This window comes from Pecten maximus, chromosome 2, assembly GCF_902652985.1.
Source record: "Pecten maximus chromosome 2, xPecMax1.1, whole genome shotgun sequence".
NCBI classification, from domain to species: domain Eukaryota; kingdom Metazoa; phylum Mollusca; class Bivalvia; order Pectinida; family Pectinidae; genus Pecten; species Pecten maximus.
The window spans coordinates 52819251-52846329 of NC_047016.1; the positions used below are offsets into that span (position 1 = coordinate 52819251).

The following is a 27079-nucleotide window of genomic DNA, read 5'->3' on the forward strand; positions in this document are numbered from 1 at the left end:
TAGAGCACTAAATACGAACCACAAAAATTGATTGATATATGATATGATATTGCCATGATATGTATATATTATATGGGATCCCAAATGAGTTTTCATGTCACATGATATCTTATCACGCAATGGGTCTGTGAACAGTGAATTCGCCCAATGCATGTGCAGTATAACCTGTCTAAACCGGATGTCACTGACCAGACAATTTGGCCGGTTTACACAGGTATCCGGTTTATAGAGATCGGTAATAATCAACGTCTGATCGGTTTTCACTTTAATTTAAAACAAAGAAAATGTACACCCCAGCAGCTACCCATTTATTAATTGTACATGGCGTAACAAAATGGCTGCAACCGTTTGATTTGCCCTACACTTTGACACAACAAAAACTGTCGATATGTATTAGTTATTTGATGAAAGTTTCTTATATTTGTTTTCATTTTATATAAGATTTTATAAAACTTGTCTTGAAGTTTTGATTTTCGCTCACAAAGGCTCGCAAGAATAAAAACTTCTAAGACTCGTGTTTCTTAAAACTATCATAAAATGAACATTTATTTAACAGTGTAAGATTCCGTATGATTTGTGAAACGGGATTCAGAGGTTTTTCTTTTTTTCTCCGAGTTGGCGAGCAACAATTAAATGATAGCTTCAATATGAATATGATTAAGCATGGAGGTCAAGATCAAAAGTTCAATTCATGACGTAATGTCATTGTTCATATTATGACGTCACAATTGATTAATGATAAAACCAGGATTATTGATTAGGCCTAATCATCGTCTAATCATTTGGCTCAGATAATAAAGTGATATGAAAAAATCAGTAATAGACTTGTTTTTGTTGTTTTTTTTTAAATAATAATACTGATACTAATATAGATCTATATATTACTACAGTAATGGAAAAATATTGGTTATATTTTGGCGATTTCATTTTTTTTACAAAAATCATTTTATTAATTTCTCAATGCGTTTGCTGAAACAAATATTGTGGTTGTTGGTTTTTCACTTTTTAAAAAAAAAGTCCATCTTTTTACAAAGTTCTGTTAAGTTTTTTTAGCTGGTATAATAATTGTTTTTGTAAAGCGGATAAAGTTGGACGAGGCGAATATGACGTCATACAAAAAACCAAAACATTGGCATTGCGAATCACTCATCTGTAACGGTGGTTTTCATTGGATGATAACAGGATGTCAACAAATAGATTGACAGGGTTGCATTTCCGTGGATCTGCTTTTGCCACTAACTTCTCGATTGCAAAGTTTCCCAAACGTGCAAATTATTGTAAAATGAAATAGATGCATCAGTTTGCTAAAGTCAATTATCGTAGATGATACTGCTAATTTTGCGTACCTGTCAAGGGCAAGAAATTACGTCACAACAATCGACCAATCAGATGTAGTTTTACTCAGCGAGTAGGAATGGCCATTCGTGTTATTATTTTTCTTTTGTTCAATGAATTGATTCTGAGTCAAAAATTGACGACATTCGACTTCTAGATGCATTATCAGTATGAATCACTACAACAATTTCAATCACCACAACCATAGCAGAACAGAGGTGAGTTTATTGGCACAGAATCCATCACAATGTCGACACAAAGGCAAGAAACCAGTGTTGTTATTTTCTTCCTCTCGACTGACATCTCTCAGCTGATCGGCCGTAGGCATTTGACAGGAAGATGCCTGGTAGCAAAGCAGCCTACATTCTTGTGTCCTTATTTGCATATTAAAAGCAAACAAATCTAAATTTACGGGTGTGCTATAACTGTTTTTTCAGGCTGTTTCAAAGTAAAACCTGCCATATTACATTTTTTATTGTGCATCGAAGTTTCTGAAATAAGGCTATTGTGTACTGGGCTGTGGGCACATGGTATGTAACAAAGGAGGAAAAATGATTATATCTTATTGAAGTTCAGATATTTATACTCGTGAAATAGTGACAACTGTTTAGGTTTTGTCTTTATTAATGATTTTCGCATTATCACTAAAGATCAAATTAGGAGAAAATAATATTTTTCTTAATGTACATGACTATTAATTATATTTACTGTCAATCAAAGAAAAATTAATATGTACTGACAAAGTGGCATCGTATAAATTGTCAATCAACGAAAAATTAATATGTACTGACAATGTGACATCGTATAATTTGATGGGAAAGTTTAATGAGTGTGATAATTAACAAGAAATTATTTCACTGAAAAATATGCAGTCTGACATTTAATTTTAATTGAATACTGCATGGTCATGATCAAAAGCTCCAATTTTTTAATTGCATCCTGCCTTATAATTTGTATTCCTAAGGATCATACTTTCCTACTTTAGTTACTACATCCTCTTAGGTTTCTCATACTTTCCAAGGGTTTTCCCTGTCATTTTGTTTTAGGGAGTCCCAGGGACTCCTCAATTTTAAAACTGGGAGTCCCAGCAGAAATTCAGGAGTCCCATTTTTTAACTTTGTGAAATTGTCATGTGTACTGAATAATGAATATTGTAATAACAGTTAACGTTACAGCCACCAAAGAAACTTCCGATCCTTCGCTGCATGGTTACAAACTTTGTCTACATCATAGTTGTTTAGACGCTTTGATTAGCCGAACTTAAGACTTTTACCATTTCAAACTAGCGAAAGACTCGGATTTACCCCGATAATAAATGACCTATTTATAGCTATTACCAGGCCTAGATTTGTAAAAACGCCGATTGATACCAGCGAGAAATAAACACGGCAAAATACCGACAAAAAGTTATTTTTTTAGCGATATGGTTATGTAATTTAATAAGACGTTTGTCTATTTATTATTGCGTCCCACGGATGCAAATACTTTTTTGTTGCGAGTCCTTCGTGATTTTTTTTGCGTCCTAGACGCAGAAAACCTGCGTCCGGGAAAACCCTGCTTTCCTAGTTTAGTTACTAGTGGTGTTACAATCTGATCATGCAACAATGTATTGAATTACAGAGTGGTGCATCAATGCATCTTCTATCCTTGATTTGTATCGCGATACTTGGAACATTTTTCTCCCTAGACAGACTTTAGCGTACAACATTTCAGTGGCAAATAAAGCTGCTTGTTGGGGTTCTTTCAAATCCAAATTATCTGAATTCGAGAAGGCTTTGTGGGAAACGGCCAAAATTCATGCTTTTTTAAACAAATGTAGATTGAGATTCAAATATTCAGGAAACACCACATACACAAACAAGACTACTGTACGATGGAATACCAGATATCTGATAGGTCATCAGTTTCTCAAATATCTTTATACAAATCGTATCGTGACCCCAGATCTAGACTGTATCGCGCGCGATACAGCCTCTTCCATTTCTCATACTTTCCTAGGTTAATATACTAACCTCATCATTTTCTCATGCTTTCCTAGTCTTGCATCAAAATTATTTTGGATTATATCTCAGGAACAAAATTTGTGATTATTTTTAACATGATAGGACATGCATTTTTTCTCTAATTTTACAGAATAAACATGAATTGGTTGAATACTAAATTACAATATCATACCACCCACTTTTCTCTGGTAAAAAACTGTACACCCTGAGTTAAAATCCAATATCTACGATAATCTACTGCATATAGAATGTGGCCACCATTCATGATCCTCAGAAAACCTGTCAAACTTTTGGTCTGGTTTGTTTTTGTTTAACGTCAGGGTCATTTAAGGATGTGCCAGGTTTTGGAGGTGGAGGAAAGCCGGAGTACCCTGAGAAAAACCACCGGCCTACAGTCGGTACCAGGCAACTGCCACACATGGGTTTCGAACTCACAACCCCAGAGGTGGAGGGCTAGTGATAAAGTAGTGATAAATTAACCACTCAGCCCCCCCCCCCCCCCCACACCAGTCAAACACACTTACCAAAAACAAAACAAACAAAAAACACAAAAATTATATAGTTTCACTTATTGTCATGTTTTCAAGTTTTGAAGTCACTTTACAATTCTCAGCTAAACTTAAGGCGACGTCAAAAACAATAACAATGTTTGTTTTGATGGTAAAAGATGAAAGACATTTCATCCTTGAATGATTCTGAAGCACAGATTGTTTCTGTCCTCTTGAGATCGATGGAAGTTCGTTTCTTTCAAACTAATGATTACATGGTGCTATCTGATTAACTTACCTTTTAAACTATATCAATGTCAAGGTCACTGTTAGATGTACTATTTATTGAAATTGCTGGCTTACTCAGTCAATGTTATTACAAGTTGATATAAGTTTATATGGTCCATAGTTTCCAGCTGGCCCCCTTGTATTTCTCAGTGGTGAAGTCTTTGATAACTATTATGATGTTGTGTTATTCAACAATGCAACTTCTCATAATTTAACTAAGAGGCCAATGGTTATGCTATTGGGCCAGTATACATAGTCTGCTTAGGTCAAGTAGTATGTTTGGGTCAAGGGCTATCAAGTTTTTTCAAATTACTGACCTTGACCTGCTTTCAAGGTCATGGGTCAAATATGTTAAAATCTTAAGTGCCTTATTCTCATTAACTAATTCAAAATCCCCAGGGTATGATATATATTGGGTCAGTATCGTGCTGGGATGAAGGGCAACCTAGCTTGTTCCAATGACTTATCTTGACCTACTTTTATGGTTACACAGGTCAAATATGTTACAATCTTTTAAATGACTTCTCATTAACCAAGAGGCACATGTTTATTGAACAATGAAGCATTCTAGAAAGTAGCTATCAACATTTATAAAAAAAAAAAGATTATGGCCTTGGCCTACTTTCAAGGTCATCAAGATAAAATGTTTAATATTTATTTTTTTCTGTATCAGCAAGACAATTAAGGTAATGATATATTGGGCCAGTAGAATGGTGGGATGAAGGGCCACAACGTATATTTAAATGAATAAACATCACCATAACTCTCATTATGTTCACATTTTGAATAAAATGCTAGTCAAATTAGCACCCACACAAATGACCTAGATCAACTTCAAAGTTGTATTGTGAGTGACAAAGGCCCATTGTACCTGTTGTCTTTTGATATCATCTGAAGATCATTTCTACCTATGGTCACAGTTCATCGATTTGATTTTCATGTTTAACAACTGTAAAACAACTATTTCTCCGAAAATGGTTTGATATGAAAAAAATGCATATACATGTATGTATCTATGTGTCAAGTAGACATGTCCCTTCAAACCCATGAGTCGGTTGAGTTTTGACTTAATTTGGGTGGCAAGAATATACTCTGAAGGGTCTGTCTACTAAACTGGAAACCCTAGATCTGGATCATGGAATTTGGTTAATAGCTTCCTTGAATGACTGACCTAGGCCTTGGCATCTTGTATTTAAAATCACATAATTATGTGACTATGAATTGTGTTTACAAACAGCATTAAATAACCAATGAGCAACTTGCATACTTACAGGTAATGTGTTATTTGTATGGTTTTAATAAGCTGGGAAAACCTATATATATCTGTTCTGATACATATTTCTTTTTCTGTTTTCAGTCCATACCGGTCACACCCATAGGTATCACAGATGACGATGCTACTATAAATAAAAAGCTGCCCAAAGAGTTACTACTAAGGTAACAAATCTGTGAAATCTTGTTGATAATGAAGATTTATATACGGCTTGGCATTTTTTTCTAGGCCGGCCGTCGGGACTGGGTCGTCGCGAGCTTTCAATGGAGTTTGGCCGAAAAAAAATCTTACTTTACATTCTTAATTTGACCAGTTCCAACTATCCGAAATAGTGTCAGTTATAAACAACCTGAGTTTCGAACTATTAGTAGCTAAAAAATATTGTTTTTCTTGGAAAAAAATGTGTGTTCGAATCTATCCGCGTGTTCGAACTAACCGGAGGTTTACCGTACATGCATCTATATAGAGACAAAATATTAATAATAATTACAAATTTGATATATATATATATATAGTGTGCAGTTATCAAGAAGGGGAAAGCAGCAAGCTAGCTATTATAGAGGTTAAACACTGAAGTGTTACACTTTAAAAGGAGCAGATATATAGACATGAGTAGAAGAATTACGTGAAGGACACAGTGAAAGATAGTGTTAACATCTGAGATTTATACTTGTAACCAATATCTGTTATTGTTTGATTTCTGTTTTATATAACATCTATAGATGACTATAAACTTTAGATATTTTACAACAATTGCAAGACAAGTTATGTAATTATATACCAGTATTAGCTGATACTAATCTATCTTATTGGTGCGGATTAAAGTGTTACACATGAATAGCTTATGAACATTCAGAATGGTCAATATCTTGTCATGCATGTGCTACTGTTAGAGTTCATCATCCTGAACACCCATCAGGGCACTTGTATGGAAGGCAAGTGTGATTCCACTTTGTCTATATCTATTATCTTTGGGACAAAAGACAATTCAATTACTTGTTTAATTCTCTTTCAGGATATTTTCATTTCTAGACGTCGTCTCATTATGTCGATGTGCCCAAGTAGCAAGGGTAAGTGGCCATGGCCGACATTTTATTTACCTAGGTAGGAAATCAGAACTGACTAAAAACCTGGAATCTGCCACCAAGTTGGCTATGATACTCAATGTGAAATTCTTACTCAATAATGTGTAACATGAAATAATGTGTGTTGTACTTGTGGATTAGTATTCTTAGTTTTAGTGGAAGTTCTGAATCAATGAAAATCAATACAAAATATACTCTATCCTTATACTGCTGTTTGGTGAGATCCATGTGCTTGGTATCATCTGTCATTCATTAGTGTCACATTATTAAAACGATAATTTACTTAAGCGTACCTACTTTGAAGATTTGCGTGTTTGAAATTTAGCAATTACACTATATATATATACACTTACTATATGTAGGAATTCTGATCCAGGTGGTTCCTTAGCTTGTAGTATTAGAAAAAGATTTTCTGTAACTTTATACATTTTTGAAGGTTTTGAACAAAAGAGTTGATATCTGTGTAGGCCTTGTGGACTTCTTTGTTGTCATTGAACCAAATTTTATCACTAATTGTTTATTATTTATAATTGTTACAGTTTTGGAATGTCCTTGCACTGGATGGCAGTAACTGGCAAAGAGTTGACCTGTTTGAGTTCCAGAGAGATATTGTGGTATGTAGTCTTGTATTTACTACAGTTGTGTATCAACAGTTATAATATCCTGTGTGACTTCTTATATAGAACAATTAAGTCTAGAGTCAAGACACATGCTCTGAGGCAAGGCTATCATGATCTGAAGAGCTGATTTGTTCAAATGACTCAATATATAATTACCTCAACTCATACACAAGAGGTATGAGGTCAGATGTGTTAAAATCTTTTTACAGACTTCTACAAAAACTTGATGTTTAGAGTTGCTAAAAGCTTGTTTTAATATATAAACTCAACTTCTACTGATTCATGAGTCTCGGTGTCAAGGATATTATTAGATCAGCTGTCTTTGATTGTCGGAGGTATCATTTTAGGGCAAAAATCAAATTACAAGCAGAACAGTGAGACATGGTTCTATCTTGTTCAGCTAATATATATGGACAAATTTGTTAATTTTTGTTCCACTCTATAAAGTTGCAGTGTCAAATTTATAGATAATAAAATCCAAACCAGTAAACAAAGCCCTCTGATACTTCTTTATGACTTCTTTTGCATCAGTGTCCATCATCTGTTATATATGCAAAACGTAAGTCATATGATCTGCCTCTTACCAATGTTTGTATGGGCCTGTGATAAGATAGAGAGTGTAGATTTTGTAATCTGGATCCTTATAATGTTTGCAGGGCCTGGTGGTTGAAAATATATCCAAGCGCTGCGGCGGATTTCTGAAGTCATTGAGTCTTCGCGGATGTCAGAGCATCACAGATGCGGCCCTGAGGTAATGTTTGTACAATATTGAGGCTGTCTGCCTAGATGATTGGTGCATGGTTGATCAATAAATAGAATTCAAATCACAAGTTTTTCTGCCAGTTATATTGATACTTATCTGGATCTAGAATTTTAATGAAGCAAAGGAATGTTTCATATAAAATACCTTGTAATGCATTGTGATTGGTCACATGGTCTTAGATATCAGAGAGCTCAGTTTTAATCCATGGGTTCGATCCATCTGATACATTGTGTTTACATGGCCTGTACAACTGTTGCAGTAATTCTGTAAAAGTAGACTGGACAAAGATTTGTAATACTGCACTTTGGTGGCATAGGTATATAATGTAGAAAAGTTATTGGGTATCTCAAGGATTTCTCACTTCAATGACCTTATTATGTTGATGAAGAATAACAACCAGCACCTTAGTTATCACAAACAATTATACTGTCACTTTAAATTAGTAATGCGGGTATAGTAATCACTTTGTTTGTTTGTCCGACCGTTTATACTGTCACTTTAGTAAGGCGGGTATAGTAATCACTTTGTTCGTTTGTCCGCTCGTGATAACCTTGTGTGTATGATCAACCTCTCGAAGAATGCATTGCTGTCTGCTCCATAACACTTCTCCGAAAATATGTTGTGCCATAACAAGATTCTTGAAAAATACTTACGCCACCTCGGACAGATTTACTTCATATTCACACCATAGCATCACATCATTAAGTTCTACGCTCGAAGTGTTTTTGGTGTTCATCGGTTAAAGTTAAAGCTCAAAAATCACACTTTGCCACTTCCAAAATAAAAAGCTTGTGTACAAGATATCTCCTGAACATTTGGACATATTTAAGTTTTGATTAGAGGGATGGGAGTATATCTATATGTAGCAACTGCTCACATGTAGGTTGCCCTTGGTCTTTATAGTTATGCATATTGCATTTTTGGAGCATTCTGAAAACAACATGGCCGAGAGACAGCCATCTTGGATTTTGACCATTGAAGTTTGTTATCACTTTTCCTCAGAAAGTACTGAAGGGATCTTTCTAAAAAAATAATATGTAGGCTCCCCTTGGTCGCTAGTTATGCCTATTGCATTTTGGAACCATTCTGAAAACAACATGGTTGACAGGCAGCCATCTTGGATTTTGACAATTGATGTTTGTTATCGCTATTTTACAGAAGGTACTGAAGGGATCTTTCTCAAATTTCATATGTAGGTTCCCCTTGGTCCCTTGTATTGCATTTTGGGGACCAATCTGAAAACAACATGGCCAACAGATAGTCATTATCGCTAAATCTTAAATTTCATATATAGGTTGCCCTTGTTTGAAAAGTACTGGAGGGATGTTTCTCAATTTACACAGATTAGTATATGAGAGGAAGTGAAAAATAGAGAGATCAATCTGACATGGAACCTATAAAGATCGTTTAATGGTGGGTGCCAAGATCACTCTGGGATCTCTTATTTCTAGGGTTAAGATCTACATATTATGAGTTACTGATAAATAATTTTATTTCATCTGTTACACTCATTTTCATTGGTTGGAAAATTAAGGTTATTTCTTCATAGCCCGAAAAAATTTACGTCATTTTTAATGACGTAATACACGTAGAACTACTTTTGACGTCGCATCTATGAAGAATGCCCATCCGTATTTTTGTCTATGACTTCATAAACCAAAAATAAATTGAGAATAATGTTTAAATAACTTAATATCAAAACTGTTCTCTCTACATTTGTGTGTTTGAAGAATTATTAGTGATAACTTTGGGATCTGAAGTCTCATTGAAATGAAGTAAATGATTTCTAGCTGTACATGTAGTACTTAACATAGAATGTTGTGTTTCAGGACTTTTGCTCAGCAATGTAGGAATATAGAGGAACTGAATCTCAACAATTGTAAGGAGATCACAGACTTGTAAGTATTGAGAGTTCAAAGTTCATGATACCTTATTTGTATAGTAAGTATTGAGAGTTCAAAGTCCATGATACCTTATTTGTATAGTAAGTATTGAGAGTTCAAAGTTCATGATACCTTATTTGTATTGTAAGTATTGAGAGTTCAAAGTTCATGATACCTTATTTGTATTGTAAGTATTGAGAGTTCAAAGTTCATGATACCTTATTTGTATTGTAAGTATTGAGAGTTCAAAGTTCATGATACTTTGTTTGTATTGTAAGTATTGAGAGTTCAAAGTTCATGACACCTTATTGGTATTGGCTATAAATTAAATAGAATGTAGAGGTATAAATACATGTATTAAAAATGGAGGGGGGTTAAAGTTCATCTGACACTATTACACATCTCGTAATCAGGACAGAGAGAGGAACCAGGGGTAACAATGCTATCACCACAGAATTCGACTTATTTCGAAGAAATTTCCCTTGGCTCCATAAAAACAAATTTTGGTCAGTTTTACATTAGAAACAATAAAAACAGGTGGAATCATTGTAAACATATTTTTATTGCAGAAAACCAATTTCTTACTAATGGGTACCTGGAAACCATTGTAATATGTTTTACTGTGTAGAGTTGATTTGAGATTTTGTTTCCTATAGGACTTGTGAGAACCTGGGCAAGTACAGCCATAAGTTACACAGGCTGGACATTAGCTCCTGTCCACAGATCACCAACTCTGCACTCAAGGCCGTCAGGTAAGATGTCTGAATGATGTGAATGTGAAGCGTTTGATAACCAAGCAAAATTTTTTTATATTGGGATTTTTGATGACAACCTACCAATGAGTGGTTTCTTATTTAATGGCCAATTAGCTAGTTAGCCTCGACGTGGGTTTGTAGAGTAGCGGGGTCGCGGTGGCCGAGTGGTTAAGGTGTCCCGACACTTTATCACTAGCCTTCCACCTCTGGGTTGCGAGTTTGAAACCCATGTGGGGAAGTTGCCTGGTACTGACCGTAGGTTGGTGGATCTCCGGGTACTCCGGCTTTCCTCCACCTCCAAACCTGGCATGTCCTTAAATGACCTTGGCTGTTGATGGGACGTTAAACAAAATATATCAAAGTGTGGAACAGGGGAGGCTTCTTAAGGGTATAGTGAAGTTACTATACCACCACCAAGTAAATATATACATTAATCACTTTGTCTGTGTGCGTGCATACTCCCATCAGTAGAACTTACCACATAAACTTCTGCCAGTATTTGGAATACATATCACACCATAACATATTAACATCACACTGTCAACTTCTATACCTGAATGTATTTGCAAATCATCAGTTAAATGTACACATGACAACTTTAAGCCCTTACATAACTCTCTCAGAATCAACAGTCAGACTGTGTTAAACACCTTATTTCCTGTATTATCATCTTCAGGAATATGGGCAGCATTCGGGGTACATCTGTAATGGTTTCCCATCACTAAATACCTTGACATATAAATGCAATGGGATTTCAACTTAACTTACCAACAATAACCCTTGTACATTGTAGATGTGCGTAATCTATAACAGGTAGAATTTACCTAGTTAAGCTAAATTGGCCATGGCCCTGTGTTACAAGATTACAATTAATTTTGTTGTTCTACAAATAACCTCATAGGTGGTGGGAAGGTAGGATGTATAATTTGGCCCTGGAGAAGATAGTTTTAGTTGTAACTAGGATTTGTTCTGTGATGTTAATGTAGGTGGTATATAATAATGGTTTCTGTTTTCAGTGATGGCTGTCACAATTTGAATATCATTAATTTGTCCTGGTGTAGAGAGGTCACGAATGACGGTGTAGAGGCCCTGGCGAAGGGCTGTACAGTATTACACACCTTCATAGGCAAAGGGTTACCACAGGTAAGTCTTAGTGATTACCTAAACTAGACAAAGGGTTATCACAGGTAAGTCATAGTAATTAGAGAAACTAGACAAAGGGTTATCACAGGTAAGTCATAGTGATTACAGAAACTAGACAAAGGGTTATCACAGGTAAGTCATAGTGATTACAGAAACTAGACAAAGGGTTATCACAGGTTAGCCATAGTGATTACAGAAACTAGACAAAGGGTTACCCCAGGTAAGTCAGTGATTACAGAAACTAAACAAAGGGTTATCACAGGTAAGTCATAGTGATTACAGAAACTAGACAAAGGGTTATCACAGGTAAGTCATAGTGATTACAGAAACTAGACAAAGGGTTATCACAGGTAAATCATAGTGATTACAGAAACTAGACAAAGGGTTATCACAGGTAAGTCATAGTGATTACAGAAACTAGACAAAGGGGTATCACAGGTAAGTCATAGTGATTACAGAAACTAGACAAAGGGTTATCACAGGTAAGTCATATTGTAACAGAGACCAGACAAATGGTTACCCTAGGTATGGTGTGGTCAACTTTAACCATCTGATTATTTTCTCTTGATACACATTGAAGGTCCCTCACTCAAGTCACCATTGATCTTGTTGTTCTAATATTGGAGGTGTAACAACTCTCCGATATGTTTTAATGAATAGTATTACAGGAGGTAGCATTCATGCATTCTTTGCTGAATATTGGTATCTTGATGCCTAGATATTGATGAAATGTATTGATTATCTCCCTTTACTACTTTATGTTTGTATTGATGATGCCAGTTGGAGCAGGAATACAATTCATATCTTAGAGTATAATGACTACTAGTAACAGATTATATAACTGTAGATCTTAGAATGCATATTCAGAGCTATTATGTAATATATATCAGAAAAGAAAAAAATAATTTGATATTGATGTCATAGTAGGAATCACTGCTTGTTGTAGTCTTCTCTATAAATTAGAAATAAGATTATTTCAAAGTTTGACAATAATTTTTCAAATCTTTCAATAATTTTGTTTCAGGTGACAGATGTTGGAATCTCCCATATAGCAAGGAATTGTAAAAATCTGAAAAAAATCAATCTCCATAGTTGTTCAGTAAGTAATTAATTAATATATAATTAATTATTATAATTGAATAAAAAGAATAGCACATGAGTAATGATTATATTTATCATAGTTTGTGTAACACTCTTAAGATGGCGACCATTGTGTCTCAACTTAAATAGAGGTAATTCCTTTAAATCGCTACTAGTTATTAAGTTATCAAAGGATTTGAACCCAATTTGGTCAGAGACATCCTTTGTGGAAGGGGAACAGATTTTGCATAAATGGTGGCTCTGACCCCAAAGGGGCCAAAAGGGTGGGACCCAATAGGGGAAATAGAGGTAATTCCTTAAAATCGCTACTTGTCATAAAGTTATGAATGGATTTGAACCCAATTTAGTCAGAAACATCCTCGGGGGAAGGGGAACAGATTTTGCATAAATGGTGGCTCTGACCCCCGAGGGGCCAAAGGGGCGGGGCCCAATAATGGAAATAGAGGTAATTCCTTTAAATTGCTACTATTATTAAGTTATCAATGGATTTGAACCCAATTTGGTCAGAAACATTCTTGGCAGAAGGGGAACAGATTTTGCATAAATGGTGACTGACCCCAAAGGGGCCAAAGAGGCGGGGCCCAATAGGGGAAATAGAGGTAATTCCTTTAAATCGCTACTAGTCATAAAGTTATGAATGGATTTGAACCCAATTTGGTCAGAAACATCCTTGGGGGAAGGGGAACAGATTTTGCATAAATGGTGACTCTGACCCCAAAGGGGCCAAAGGGGTGGGGCCCAATAGGGGAAATAGAGGTAATTCCTTTAAGTCGCTACTTGTTATAAAGTTATGAATGGATTTGAACCCAATTTGGTCAGAAACATCCTTGGGGGAAGGCGAACAGATTTTGTATAATTGGTGACTCTGCCCCCGAGGGGCCAAAAGGGTGGGGCCCAATAGGGGAAATCAAGGTCATTCCTTTAAATCCCTACTAGTCATAAAGTGATGAATGCATGCATGTTCTCAAAACAATTCTTGAGGTCTTTCAGACCTTAGAGAGTCTAGACTTCATTAATCTTTAAAGCAGTTCGGATTCCCACACTATAACCATATATAGCATTGTTAGAGATTTACAAATAAAACAAATAGAATATGAACATTATTTTGACATTTGGTCTAATCCAACCAAGTGAGCGATACAGGCCCCATGGGCCTCTTGTATTAATCCATCTCAACCCATGTGTCATCTGGTCAGCATGAAGCTTACAAAGTGCTGGCCAGACAAACTCTAACAGGAGGGTTGAAATAGCCCTGTCCACAAAACACATCTAGACCATATTTGATGATTTTCCTTGCATACAAATTTATTTCATCCAAAATTAACATGAATCCAATTTGTTCATAAAAAAAAAACTTCATGTTTGAGAAGGGCAATCCATCATTCACAACCATTGTATGATGTCACAGAAACAATACAATGATGTCGCATCAGTAATTCATTATTATAAAATCTAAGGGTGTTTCAGCCGTCCTTTCCTACCCTGTGTGTGATAGAATTTTCTTCCATTATTCACAGATTTTTCTCTCGTTTTACCTGTTCAAGATTTCTCTGTCACCCCCAAGAGTATGACAGATTTCATGTACTGGCAATGATACAATTATATCGTGTCAACAATGTTGTGTTACATTGTAATATTTTGTTTAATGTTTGATCAACTGGACTCTGTGTTAATATTATAGTATGATGGTCGAAGAAATATCATCTTCTACCTTGTGTATGTACATGGCGGAGACATTTCCAATCATCAGCATGCAAATCTCGGGTTAGACAACCAATAATATCCTCCCATATTAAACAGTGATGGAGATTTCTCGGTTACACCCTCAACTAGGGAATATTATATTGATCTTTTCCCTAGCAACCACAGGATCACCATGTGATTTATAGGAAAATCTCCTCCTCTGCATGTGGGACATTTCTGTGCTGAATATTTCGTTAAAACTTCCTCAGTTTAAACTGTTTTTTGTGGAATGTTTACAGAATAAAACAGACGAAGCTATTTAGGAGATAGGGTACTTCCTCAGTTTAAACTATTTTTTGGCAAATGTTTACAGAATATAACAGATGAAGCTATACAGGAGATAGGGGAACACTGTCACCAGCTCCTGTTTCTGTGTATATCTAACTGTCTGAGGTTAACAGACGCTGCCCTCGTCTCCCTCGGTCAGGGTTGTCACAATCTAAGGTAGGTTTAAACTTGTCACTAACTGTCATAAATACAAGATGTCATGCTATTGTCTCGGTAGTAAAGAAAAACTTATCACTAACTGTCATTAATACAAGACATCACATTGCTGTCTCGGTAGTAAAGAAAAACTTTTTTAAAGTCAAAATTCATCTGCCGTACAAAGGAGCATTTCCTTTCTCTGAATGATAATGTTGTTAATAAGATCTTTCACTATAGTCAATCTACTCATGTTTGATCCTTTGTTATGCAACAATAAGTTAAATTATGATAAAATTATGGGCTTGTTGATGAGGTTAATACTGTGATATTAAACACTTTGGTTGTTTTCAGGACATTGGAGGTAGCATGTTGTTCCCACTTCACAGACAATGGTTTCCAGGCCCTGGCCAAGGTAAGTCTGCAACAACACCTGTGTATAGTGACACCTGTGTATAGTGATACCTGTGTACAGTAACACCTGTGTATAGTGATACCTGTGTATAGTGATACATGTGTACAGTGATGCCTGTGTATGGTGATACCTGTGTATAGTGATGCCTGTGTATATTGATACCTGTGTATAGTGATGCCTGTGTATATTGATACCTGTGTAGAGTGATACCTGTGTACAGTGATACCTGTGTATAATTATACCTGTGTATAATGATACCTGTGTATAGTGATACCTGTGTATAATGATACCTGTGTATAGTGATACCTGCGTATATTGACACCTGTGTATAATGATACCTGTGTATAGTGACACCTGTGTATAGTGAGACCTGTGTATAATGATACCTGTGTATAGTGATACCTGTGTACAGTAACACCTGTGTATAGTGATACCTGTGTATAGTGATGCCTGTGTACATTGATACCTGTGTATGGTGATACCTATGTATATTGACACCTGTGTATAGTGATACCTGTGTATAATGATACCTGTGTATAGTGATACCTGTGTATAATGATACCTGTGTAAAGTGACACCTGTGTATAATGATTCCTGTGTACAGTAACACCTGTGTATAATGATATATATGTATAATGATACCTGTGTACAGTAACACCTGTGTATAGTGATACCTGTGTATACTGATACCTGTGTATAGTGATACCTGTGTATAAGGGTCAGAGAAGGTAACCACTGTAGACACTACAGGAGGTAATTAGATTTCAGTGTAGGGAATAATATTATTTGCATTTAAAAAAACAAAACAAAAAAGACTGGATCAGCGCCAAGGTATCTGTATTGATACAGTATCTATATGAAGTACTATTTACATAAACACTGCGGGATCTACAGGACATGTTATGTATTTTCAGAATTGCAATAGTTTAGAGAAAATGGACTTGGAAGAATGTATACAAGTAAGTACATAATGATCATTACTGAATACAAAATTATGTCAAAAATAATGTAGTCTATATCCATCTTTAAAGAAATACATTGAAGTGGTAGTGACCCTGAAAAGTTAAAGACAGTCTTAACTTTATTATCCCTTCTGTATCTGAATGAATTGAAACTTGTGTGAAATAATAACAGTCAATCACATGTTTAGGTTTTTTACCAATACACCAATTTTATCCAGACTATCTGTTTCAACAACTCTGAAGATTAACCAGTATCGAATAGAAGAAGTTGGCAATTGTATGTCGGACTAACGCAATTGGTTTCTTACAGATAACAGACTCTACACTGAATTACCTGTCCAACTACTGTCCCAAAATCAGCGCATTGGTAAGTGTAGTGTCCCAAAATCAGCTCATTGGTAAGTGTGACATCCCAAAATCAGCTCATTGGTAAGTGTGACATCCCAAAATCAGCGCATTGGTAAGTGTAGTGTCCCAAAATCAGCGCATTGGTAAGTGTAGTGTCCCAAAATCAGCGCATTGGTAAGTGTGACATCCCAAAATCAGCGCATTGGTAAGTGTAGTGTCCCAAAATCAGCTCATTGGTAAGTGTAGTGTCCCAAAATCAGCGCATTGGTAAGTGTAGTGTCCCAAAATCAGCGCATTGGTAAGTGTAGTGTCCCAAAATCAGCTCATTGGTAAGTGTAGTGTCCCAAAATCAGCGCATTGGTAAGTGTGACATCCCAAAATCAGCGCATTGGTAAGTGTAGTGTCCCAAAATCAGCGCATTGGTAAGTGTAGTGTCCCAAAATCAGCGCATTGGTAAGTGTGACATCCCAAAATCAGCGCATTGGTAAGTGTAGTGTCCCAAAATCAGCTCATTGGTAAGTGTAGTGTCCCAAAATCAGCGCATTGGTAAGTGTAGTGTCCCAAAATCAGCGCATTGGTAAGTGTAGTGTCCCAAAATCAGCTCATTGGTAAGTGTAGTGTCCCAAAATCAGCGCATTGGTAAGTGTAGTGTCCCAAAATCAGCTCATTGGTAAGTGTGACATCCCAAAATCAGCTCATTGGTAAGTGTGACATCCCAAAATCAGCGCATTGGTAAGTGTAGTGTCCCAAAATCAGCGCATTGGTAAGTGTAGTGTCCCAAAATCAGCGCATTGGTAAGTGTAGTGTCCCAAAATCAGCGCATTGGTAAGTGTGACATCCCAAAATCAGCGCATTGGTAAGTGTAGTGTCCCAAAATCAGCGCATTGGTAAGTGTAGTGTCCCAAAATCAGCACATTGGTAAGTGTAATGTCCCAAAATCAGCGCATTGGTAAGTGTAGTGTCCCAAAATCAGCACATTGGTAAGTGTAATGTCCCAAAATCAGCGCATTGGTAAGTGTAATGTCCCAAAATCAGCATATTGGTAAGAGTAATTTTCCTAAATTAATGCATTGGTAAGTGGAATGTCCAAAAATCAGCGCATTGGTTATATTGTTCCAAAATCAGGGCATTTGTTAGTCTAACACCCCAAAATCAGTAAGTGCAATGTCCCAAAATAAGCACATTGTAAGTTTAATGTCCCCAAATTTATGCATTAATAAGTATAGTAAGTAAAAATTCCAAAAATCAGCTCATTGGTAAGTGTAATGTCCCCGAATCAGCTCATTGGTAAGTGTAATGTCCCCGAATCAGGGCATTTGTAAGTACCTAGTAAATTACATTCCACAAAACAGTGATATCCTACCTATTTTTGTCATTGGTTGTATTTTATTGATGCCTGCTTGGTAATTGTACATTACCAAAGCATATGTGGTTTGAAGTTAAGTAGCAAGGTTGCATAGTTTATTCAGATGCTAGTTCATAGGCCTATGTAATGTACTACTCATACCTGAGTTCACCTGTAGGACCATACTGGACAGTATATAGGCAAATTATGATATTATGGTATCAAGGCAGTCTTACCAATTTGAAAGTGTATGTGGGCTTGTTTTCTTTTTCATGATGATTTTTTTTTTAATTGACTGAATTGGAAAATAATCTTGCACACAGCATTTACGTTTCCTTAACAAATTAAACAATGTAATGATACATGTAAGTTTCGGACATCCTACTCTAGATCTTACAACACAGTTTACTATCTCTCATTTCAGAGTCTGTCCCACTGCGAGCTGATAACAGATGAAGGAATCCGTCACATCGGAACAGGGACATGTGCAACAGAGTATCTCCACATCCTAGAGCTGGACAACTGCCCACTTATAACAGACGCATCACTAGAACACTTGATGGGCTGCCAAGGACTGGAGCGTATAGAACTGTACGACTGTCAGCTCATCACACGGGCTGGTATCCGCAGACTCCGCGTAAGTCACTCTTCCAGAACTTACTGTAAAGCGTGTGTAAATGTAAAGTAGTAATCTCATCTTGGTGTTTTTAATTCTTGAAGATGTATTGGTAAAGTATTGCTAAAAAGAAAGTAGCACTATGCTTTATCCAAGTATTCACTAGAAGGTTTGAGTCAGTGTAAAACTTTATAGCTTCCTTTAATATTACACAAGCAGATGTTGGTCTAACTGTATGTTAAAACTTAAAATATAGAATTATGTCATTTTTGTCTCAACTCTGATTTAAAGTCATAAAAATAAAGTTTTGCATTTAGATCCATTGCTCAAAATGTGTAAGTCCAACTTCAGTTATTGTAGTTTAGGTCATGTAGTGGACAACACAACACACCTATAGTGATATCGGAAATTTGCCGTTCTGAATATCGGGTAAATGTCACGGTCTGGTGACTCAGGAAATAAGGGATGCTGGGAAACCTGTCTTCGGTGTTGATAGCTTAGTTTCTCACAATGTCTCCGTGTCATTTAACCAAGTCTCGAATAAAGGTACGGTGTACCATAAATATTTTCTGTGTATTTAGGGGTTAAATCCTCAGATTTACTGTAGCCCCGTTAAAAAAAGTATTCATAATATAACGTCTAATAATTTGGAAGGAAAAATGAAATAATTTTCAAGTTCTAGTAAAATTATGCAAATTATTGCTTTAGGGATCAAGGGACATTAAGCACAGTGTCCATTGAAAGTAATATCTAGCAATCATTTAAGAATGAATTTTGATTTACATGGCAGTTGTTCGCAATGAAGCAGAAGACCTGGATTATTGTCCCCATTGATTTCGAGTGTCAGAGAGCTTTGTTTACATGTTGGTTACTGTTGTTTTGTAGACACGACTACCAAACATCAAAGTACATGCCTACTTTGCACCAGTGACCCCACCACCATCAGTCGGAAATGGCCGGCAACGATACTGCAAGTGTTGCGTGATTCTCTGACAACAAGGAGCCAAGGTGACGACCTTGAAACAACTTTAGGACAGTGATGAATGCAAGGTGTGATCAACTCGTTAGCTGGTACATGTGTAGTAGACAATTACAGATGTAGCATTGAGGAAAACATGAGAAATTCAAACATCTTTATAGCTACACAATACTGGCATAGGGTTGTGAGGAAAATCTGGAAAATCTTGCAGATATCCTGAGTGCTCCGTGAGCTGCGGTTGGCTTCGAGTCGGTGCATAGTCTGGAGCCAAGCTGCGTGGGTTGGGATGTTACGGAACTGGACAAGCTTCGCTGGTTATATCAAGTCTGTTGCTTACAACAAGATATTCACATGCAAAATTTATCAAGCTGGTATATTATATAGCCACTGAATTCATGATTATTTTTGCAAACGTGTCCAAACTGCGATTCTTATGATGTGTTATTATTATAATTATGCGAAAATGTCTGTGTGTAAAAGTGTCCAGTTTTACATATCAACAAAACATCCTTCACACAACATCATTTACCACTCACAGACAACACACAGGAACCAAGCGACTAACATCTTTTAATTATCCAATGCTATTTGGATACTCCAGATCATGTGTTTTGCTATAGGGATCAAAGAACTTGGAATAAGTACAATGTCCATTGAATTTTTTTATTATTAAATAGTTCAAATGACAATGTACTAAATTAATATAGGTCTCTTATTGATATCTTAAAGAAAAGACTACCCACTGACATTTTGCTGGAGGAAGTGATATCTGTTGAGAAATTTTACTTATAGAAGTCAAATCTCCAAATGTGATGACAAAGTTTTTACTAATTATGGAAATGATATCTATATATTGTGTTAGTTAAATGTTACAAGTTTTCTGTTAGGAAATAATTTCCATAAATGTGATTAAAATTTCCTTAGGAAATATCTATATGATTACAATATATTACTTAACACAAGTAATTAGTAATGAGATATTACTTAAATGAGTAATATCTATAAATCTGTGTACGTTTTTTTTTTAACCTTAACAAGTATTAAATATTTTAAGTGTTTATTGAAGTACATATTATTAATATCTAAATGTGATCACAGTTTCAAATCATGATGGTATGTTGGAAAAGGAGCCTTTTTTCAACATTGAATTGTTTTTAAGGATCAAATGTTTCCTTTAATAATAGGTGTGTACTTTTTATCATACAGGTGACTCTTTAACTATGAATGTCAGTCAATTTAACAGTAAAGTTCTGATAAGGAAGCCTAGTATAACTACCAATCTGTCATCTCTGTGTTACTTTTCACACAAACATTATAGTTGCCAGCTGCCGACCCTGGACAAATCTAGTCTTAAAGAATGATATTATGTTTTCAAACATGTCCAGATTGGCCTATAGAGTAGGTATATACTGTACAAGGGTGATAGAATAGTTGTTATTAATAGTACATTGTTGGGGAAATTTCTCTTTTACAGTACTGTTCACTTGGGTTATAGGTCAAGGTCAGACTGCTGTCATGAAGATTTTATCTCTGGATGTCTGGTAGGATGCTTGTTAAGTTAGATTGCTGTTTGGTTTCTTGTATTGGAGTGAATTATTGTAATATCCGGAGTAGTTTTACAAATGTGGAATGAATACTAGATATCAAAGAGTAGTGAGGTAAAATATTGTGTATCTGAGAATAGTGTGAGTGAATGTTTTATACATTGGAATTGTGTGATGAAATTTAGTTTGTCCAAGAGTTGTGTGGTTAAATGCAAGTCAGAGAATTGTGTGTTAATTTGTTTATGTCCAATGCAAGAGTTGCATGGTTAAGTGTTGTATGTATTAAAGTCCAATGGTTTAAACTTTGCGTGACAAAGAACTTATATGTGTATGGTTTAACTATATCCTGAGCTCTGTGAATAAAAGTATGTCAGAGAGATGTGTATGGTTTAAGTCAGAGAGTTGTGTGTCTGAAATATGGAAGTTAGTAAATATGGATCTGGAGTTGTTTATTGCAGACTTCATTGTTTTTAGATTCAAATTCACCTAGAAAATTATGTGGTTTGAGAAATACTAATTTAACATTAACCGGGTTAGAGCAAGTAAGCTAACACTTTCTGGTTGAGAATTTAGGTTTACTTAGTGTTTGATATAAGTTACTCGGTTCAATAGAGAGAAAACTATTTTTCCAAGTTAAGGTATAATTAAGGAATTCGAAGATGTAGCAAATCCAAAGGGGCCAATCTTATCTAATATGTAGGTAGCTATAGACAATTTAAAGACATCTGTGTACCATTTACAGGACAATTATCTGTATCTGTTGAATTACATTTAGATATTAAAACTATGTTAATGAAGATTGTCTGTATATGCCGACCGTAAACATATATTATTCCAACATAACTGCTGTAATACCTCCAGGACAGTCAATGTAGATATCCTATATATTTGTGGAACGCTTCATAAGTATCCTTCTGATGTTGGAAGGCTCTGTTAAAGTGACTGGTCTCTGTGAGAAGTGTCCATTACCAGTTAAACACGAGATTATCACTTGTTGAGTTAGAATCTGTATCATGGCAGGTTTGTGTTATATATAAGGGGGGAGTTCAGTATGAATTTTTCCTATCTCGTACATCAGTGTAAGGTCGACATTCTACCGTAACTGGTTTACCAACGTTATTTAATTATACAAAAGTGAGAATATGGAGATTTGTTAAGGTAATGTTTATTTGCATGTTTGCAATGATATAATTTTTTGTTAAAAACAGTGTTATAAATTATTTGTGTTAGTAATGCAATTGACCTAGTTATATATTCATTTGTTTTAATTACACTTGCGAAACTTACACACTTGACCTAGTTACAAGGTAAACCTACAAACACATGTGCAAGTACCTTGACCTGGTCAAATATGTCAGTTACATAATTGACCATGGCCAAGTTACACAAGTAATAGTTACATATTTGACCTATCTACACAATCATGTATACGTAACAAATAGTTGACCTAGTTACACACGTGACAGTTACATATTTGACCTAATTACATATATAACAATTATATAATTGACATGGTTACACATATGGTTACATGTTGAACTTATGTATACACACGAGAAAAAGTATGCAGTTAAATTTCATTAATCTGGAATCCTTAACTTGATGAACAATATTTCTCTGGATGATTGGAAGATGGAATTTATGTAAAATTATTCCAGTCCCCATATATAATCCTCAAACTGTAAAAAAATTTTGGAATAACAGAATCTGGATCACTGGGGATCCCCTGTGTGTCTGACTGAGTGTGTTAATCATCTATATCTTTTCATACTTACTCTATCATGACCAGTATTCTGCAAAACTTTATTACTTGTGTCCTCGTATTGTCCGCTTCTCTTCAGTATTATCGACGGATACTTCTGTATTCCTATAACACTTAACCTCCTGGTTCTCTGTGACCTATAACCCCATGACCTTTTGTCCTCTTAGATCTGTAGTCTTCCTTGTATCTCTTTTACTACTCCACTGCTCTGCTCAATCATTTTCTAGTACTAGGGGTTTGTTTGCCCTTACTTCTGAACAAAACTAAAAACACGCCAAAGCAGTTTGTGAGGTTTTCCAGTCATGTATACTATGTCTAACATTTGTTACAGATCATAATTTCAGATTATTTATAACAAGTTTGATAGGGTACAGAGTGTATTTTCTATCTAAGTTCATCAGTATTCCATGAGAAAATTAAACAGCTTTAAATTTTCCAAAGGAGAGTATGATTGGATTCAAGGTTAAAAGATCTTAGCTAAAGAACTTTCCTCAAATTCTGTTATACTTTCCTGTGTAAAATTTTAAGTATTTTGTTAATTGGAATATTAATGAAACTCAGCCAGGAAAACTTGAACACAATTATACACTGGTGAGTGTGAATTCAATATTCCATTGTTAACTGTGCAATTGAGTACATATAGTTAAGTGTTAATGATAAACTCAAATCAGCTGATCACTTTAAAGTGTTAAAATAGAAATCTCTACCATTGAGGGTGTGTTCTAGGCTTGGAGCATTGTCCCCAAGGGCGGAGATTTCTCCCGAGTGAAAGACTTGGTGATGGGTGTAATCCTGACAAACTCTTGAGAGTTTTGAATTAGAACACGATTTTGACACAAGCTGATTGAGAATGGCTAAAAGCTGACAAGCTATAATGAGTATGCCAAGTCTTCTACATGTAGTACGGTATGCACTGTCCCCACCACAGCTTGTACTCAACGGATAGTAATATCCGTCGTGATTCAAGTATTGAAAAGAATAAGTATTTTAAAAGGATCGTGAACCTAGACTGAATTTTTGACAATTTCACATATTACGAAGTCTTAAAAGATTTTAATAATACATCTCAAGCTTTCCTCGTTAACTTTTAATTATTTAACAACTGTTGTGTTGGTGGACAGTGGCTTTGATCTTGTTTTGTATATTTATGTATGTTAATTTATGAGTTGTTCAGCTGTGGTCTTTCAAGTAAAACAGGATAACTTTTATTTTTGTACAAGCTTGTATCTGTTGTGATAGGATATAGGCAATGGTATTTTTGTGGGAACTGAAGAGACAGTGTGATAAAGTAAGCTTTGACGTGACCCTGGAACCTCACACAACTTTAAAAAAAGGAAATATAAAGCTTCTAGATTCCAAAATAAAATTTTCTAAATTTTTTCCAATGAAGACATCAAATTTCATTATCGAATAAAGACAAACATGATGTGGACTGCCTTGATCAAGACATGATTTTCGAAATGGACCTTAGATTTGTTCTGTCCTAAAAAAAAAACGACTCACAAAATTGGTGTCTATTGTGCTAGTAAAAGACCTTGCCCGATGCAAATCATGTGAAATTGGTGTCAATGTAAGTCAATGATATCCGTGTCACAAGACTATATATTATTTGTCCAGTCCAGACAAGCTTCTCTTCAGAGTAAATATTGGCATTACCTACATGATCTGTGGAGGATAGACAGGTTTCATCGTAGGGTACAAACTTATTCCTGGTTAGGACAGTTCCACTGATAGACATATTCGAGACGCACCAAGATATTATAGTGTTGGACTGAATCATTTTTGAGCATTGAAGCGATTGTTTTTATGTTGTGGACAATAAACTGTACAGAAAATATATTGTAGATCCGTCGAAATTTTGTGATTCCACACCAAAGTACATGGAAAGTTTCTGAAAATATACTAGATACATAACCTAGCAATTTGGTTGGCTCTAATTGGACAAATTCAGTTAACTTTGGCCATAGATTAGTTTGCATGGTTTCCAAATGGTGCCCGATACCATTGATTGGCCAATGAGTGAATTTGTAGTATTAAAGATACTGGATACAGAAGATAGAAACAAATCCTTTAAAGATATTTAGTATTAGTGCCAGTAAATGATAATGACATAATAATATGAAGTGTTAAATTCCAATTCAAACCAACTTTTGAGTTGTTTTGTCTGTTAAAATTTTTTTTTTCCTTATGCCTTTTGAGAAGTCATTGTTACAACCATTCATAAAATGGGAGAAAAAAAAACACCACTTAAAGTTCATTGTTAGTTTGTTGTGTACAACATATAAAACAGGGCTCTGTAAATTCCCGTTCACACTAGAGTGTGCATAGCGACACCTAGTGGTCACATCATTACACAGGTCAATATTGTCGTGTTTCCATGGTTACCAGTGATGTGTCTGTATCCATGGTGACGTAAAATGTGTTTGATTGAAGAAAAGCTTGCTATTGCTGTATCTCCTTGGTTATATACCAATCAATCAATCTTTGTAGAGTTATCTGCCCTTGTATATGTTAGCATTTGCATGTTTATTTATTATCTGATCAAGTTTTATAAATAAAACAACATAATCCTTTATCAATGTCGTTGTTATTAGTCTCCTACCAGTAAAAGCGGGAAACTACGTATATATATACGTAATGCCAAAGATTGTCACCGCTCTAACGGCCGGCTTTCTTCCTTGAGTGAGAAACTTCACACATCTCGGGTTTCGAGTTTCAGGGTCAAGGTCACTTACTATTTTTAGCGGGGTCAATAGGGGACATGTATTAATTACTTCAGCACTACCCAATATGCTTGTTTATGGTGATCTCTGTTATATATACTTAGAGGTTGTCCTTGTATCCTAAGCCAAATCACCCTCCAACTATCAGGGACAGCACAAATTCCCAATTTAGGCCTAATTAAGATTAGACTTGGAAATTAATTTCCGCTCTACTGCGGGCCTGTATGATACACACACGAACATTACAGGTCTAATTTGAATTAGATTGTACAAATTCTCCACCCAATGTGTATTGCATTTAACACTATATAGCTATATGAGGATCGTAGGGTTTACAAATCTGCACAAAAGAAATGGTGTGGATCAAATTCGGATTGTGGTAGGAAGTGAAAATCTTCCACATGACTATTTGACTTTGAATAATATATATTACCATACCGGGATTATATCAACAACACACGATAGCTCACTGGCTAGGTTTGTGGATAATAATTTCACACGTATTGGGAAATTGAAATTTCGAAATTTGTATTTGAAGTTCAACTATTTTCCGCGCTCATTGGCACGTTAAATATAAGGATTAGACACAGAAAATAGATTTGACATCAAACAGGACTCAAAATAATCAGTTTCTCCTATCAGATATTGTTTACTACCAGAGACGTATATACCTGATATACAAGTCTCTTGTTACTAACAAAAACCTCACAGTAAGTAACACGCAAATTCCGCTTTCGTTTACTTCCTGGTCAAGTGGAGTATAAAGGGGCAGTGAGGTTTGAAACATTCATGTATTTACATATGAAATATCGAAATGTTACTCTTTTGTACTTGATCACGCAGTATCAATAGATCGAGTCACAGAACATGCATTGGTATTGTCCCTCGTCATCGGGTACGGACGCCAACAAAACCACCTAATTCGATTGGATAAAAAATTTAGATATAAGTTCAGATCCCCCCCCCCCCCCCCCCAAGAAATACTTCTGTTTTCATTAAAAAAACGTTGTTTAAACTTAGCAACTCCCAATTTTTTCCCCTGTGTGGCTTCCTTCTGGTATTCGTGTGCAGACGACATTACATGTATTTGAAACTTTGAAACAAAAACTTCACAATTCCACACATGCTCCACGGCAATCGTGTGGTGGTGAAGGTTTATTTTGGCGAACGATGATAAAATAATGGTGGTTAATTCCGTGGTGAGATCAATCAGATTCAGCCCTCAAAAAACCGCGCGTGTAGAAAACAAGTCATCAGGGTTAATCTTAGACAATCATGGCATCCAACTGACCCTTGAATTTCAGCAATTTCAGAAGTAAAATAAATATTTCTCAGAAATCTGAAGGGTCAAAACATTATGTCAAATAGACAAGTCCCTTCAATCCCTAAAAGTCAGATCTCATTCTTGGGAGTCAAAAAATACTCTACTGGATGGTTGCCATGGACACAACATACGTAGTCGAGCATGATATATTTGTCCCT

The 27079-nt window shown here is 35.6% G+C and overlaps 1 protein-coding gene across 1 annotated transcript; it reads left to right on the plus strand.

Moving 5' to 3' along the window:
• The first annotated feature begins 1412 nt into the window (after positions 1-1412).
• Positions 1413-25449, plus strand: LOC117322470 (F-box/LRR-repeat protein 2-like). Its single transcript, XM_033877403.1, has 15 exons — positions 1413-1553; positions 5472-5551; positions 6403-6457; positions 7012-7086; positions 7749-7843; positions 9685-9753; positions 10395-10490; positions 11510-11636; positions 12661-12735; positions 14794-14924; positions 15258-15318; positions 16233-16277; positions 16591-16647; positions 18398-18610; positions 19475-25449. The coding sequence occupies exons 1-15, from the start codon at positions 1506-1508 to the stop codon at positions 19580-19582; spliced, it is 1335 nt and encodes a 444-aa protein (XP_033733294.1). The 5' UTR covers positions 1413-1505; the 3' UTR covers positions 19583-25449.
• The last annotated feature ends 1630 nt before the right edge of the window (positions 25450-27079 follow it).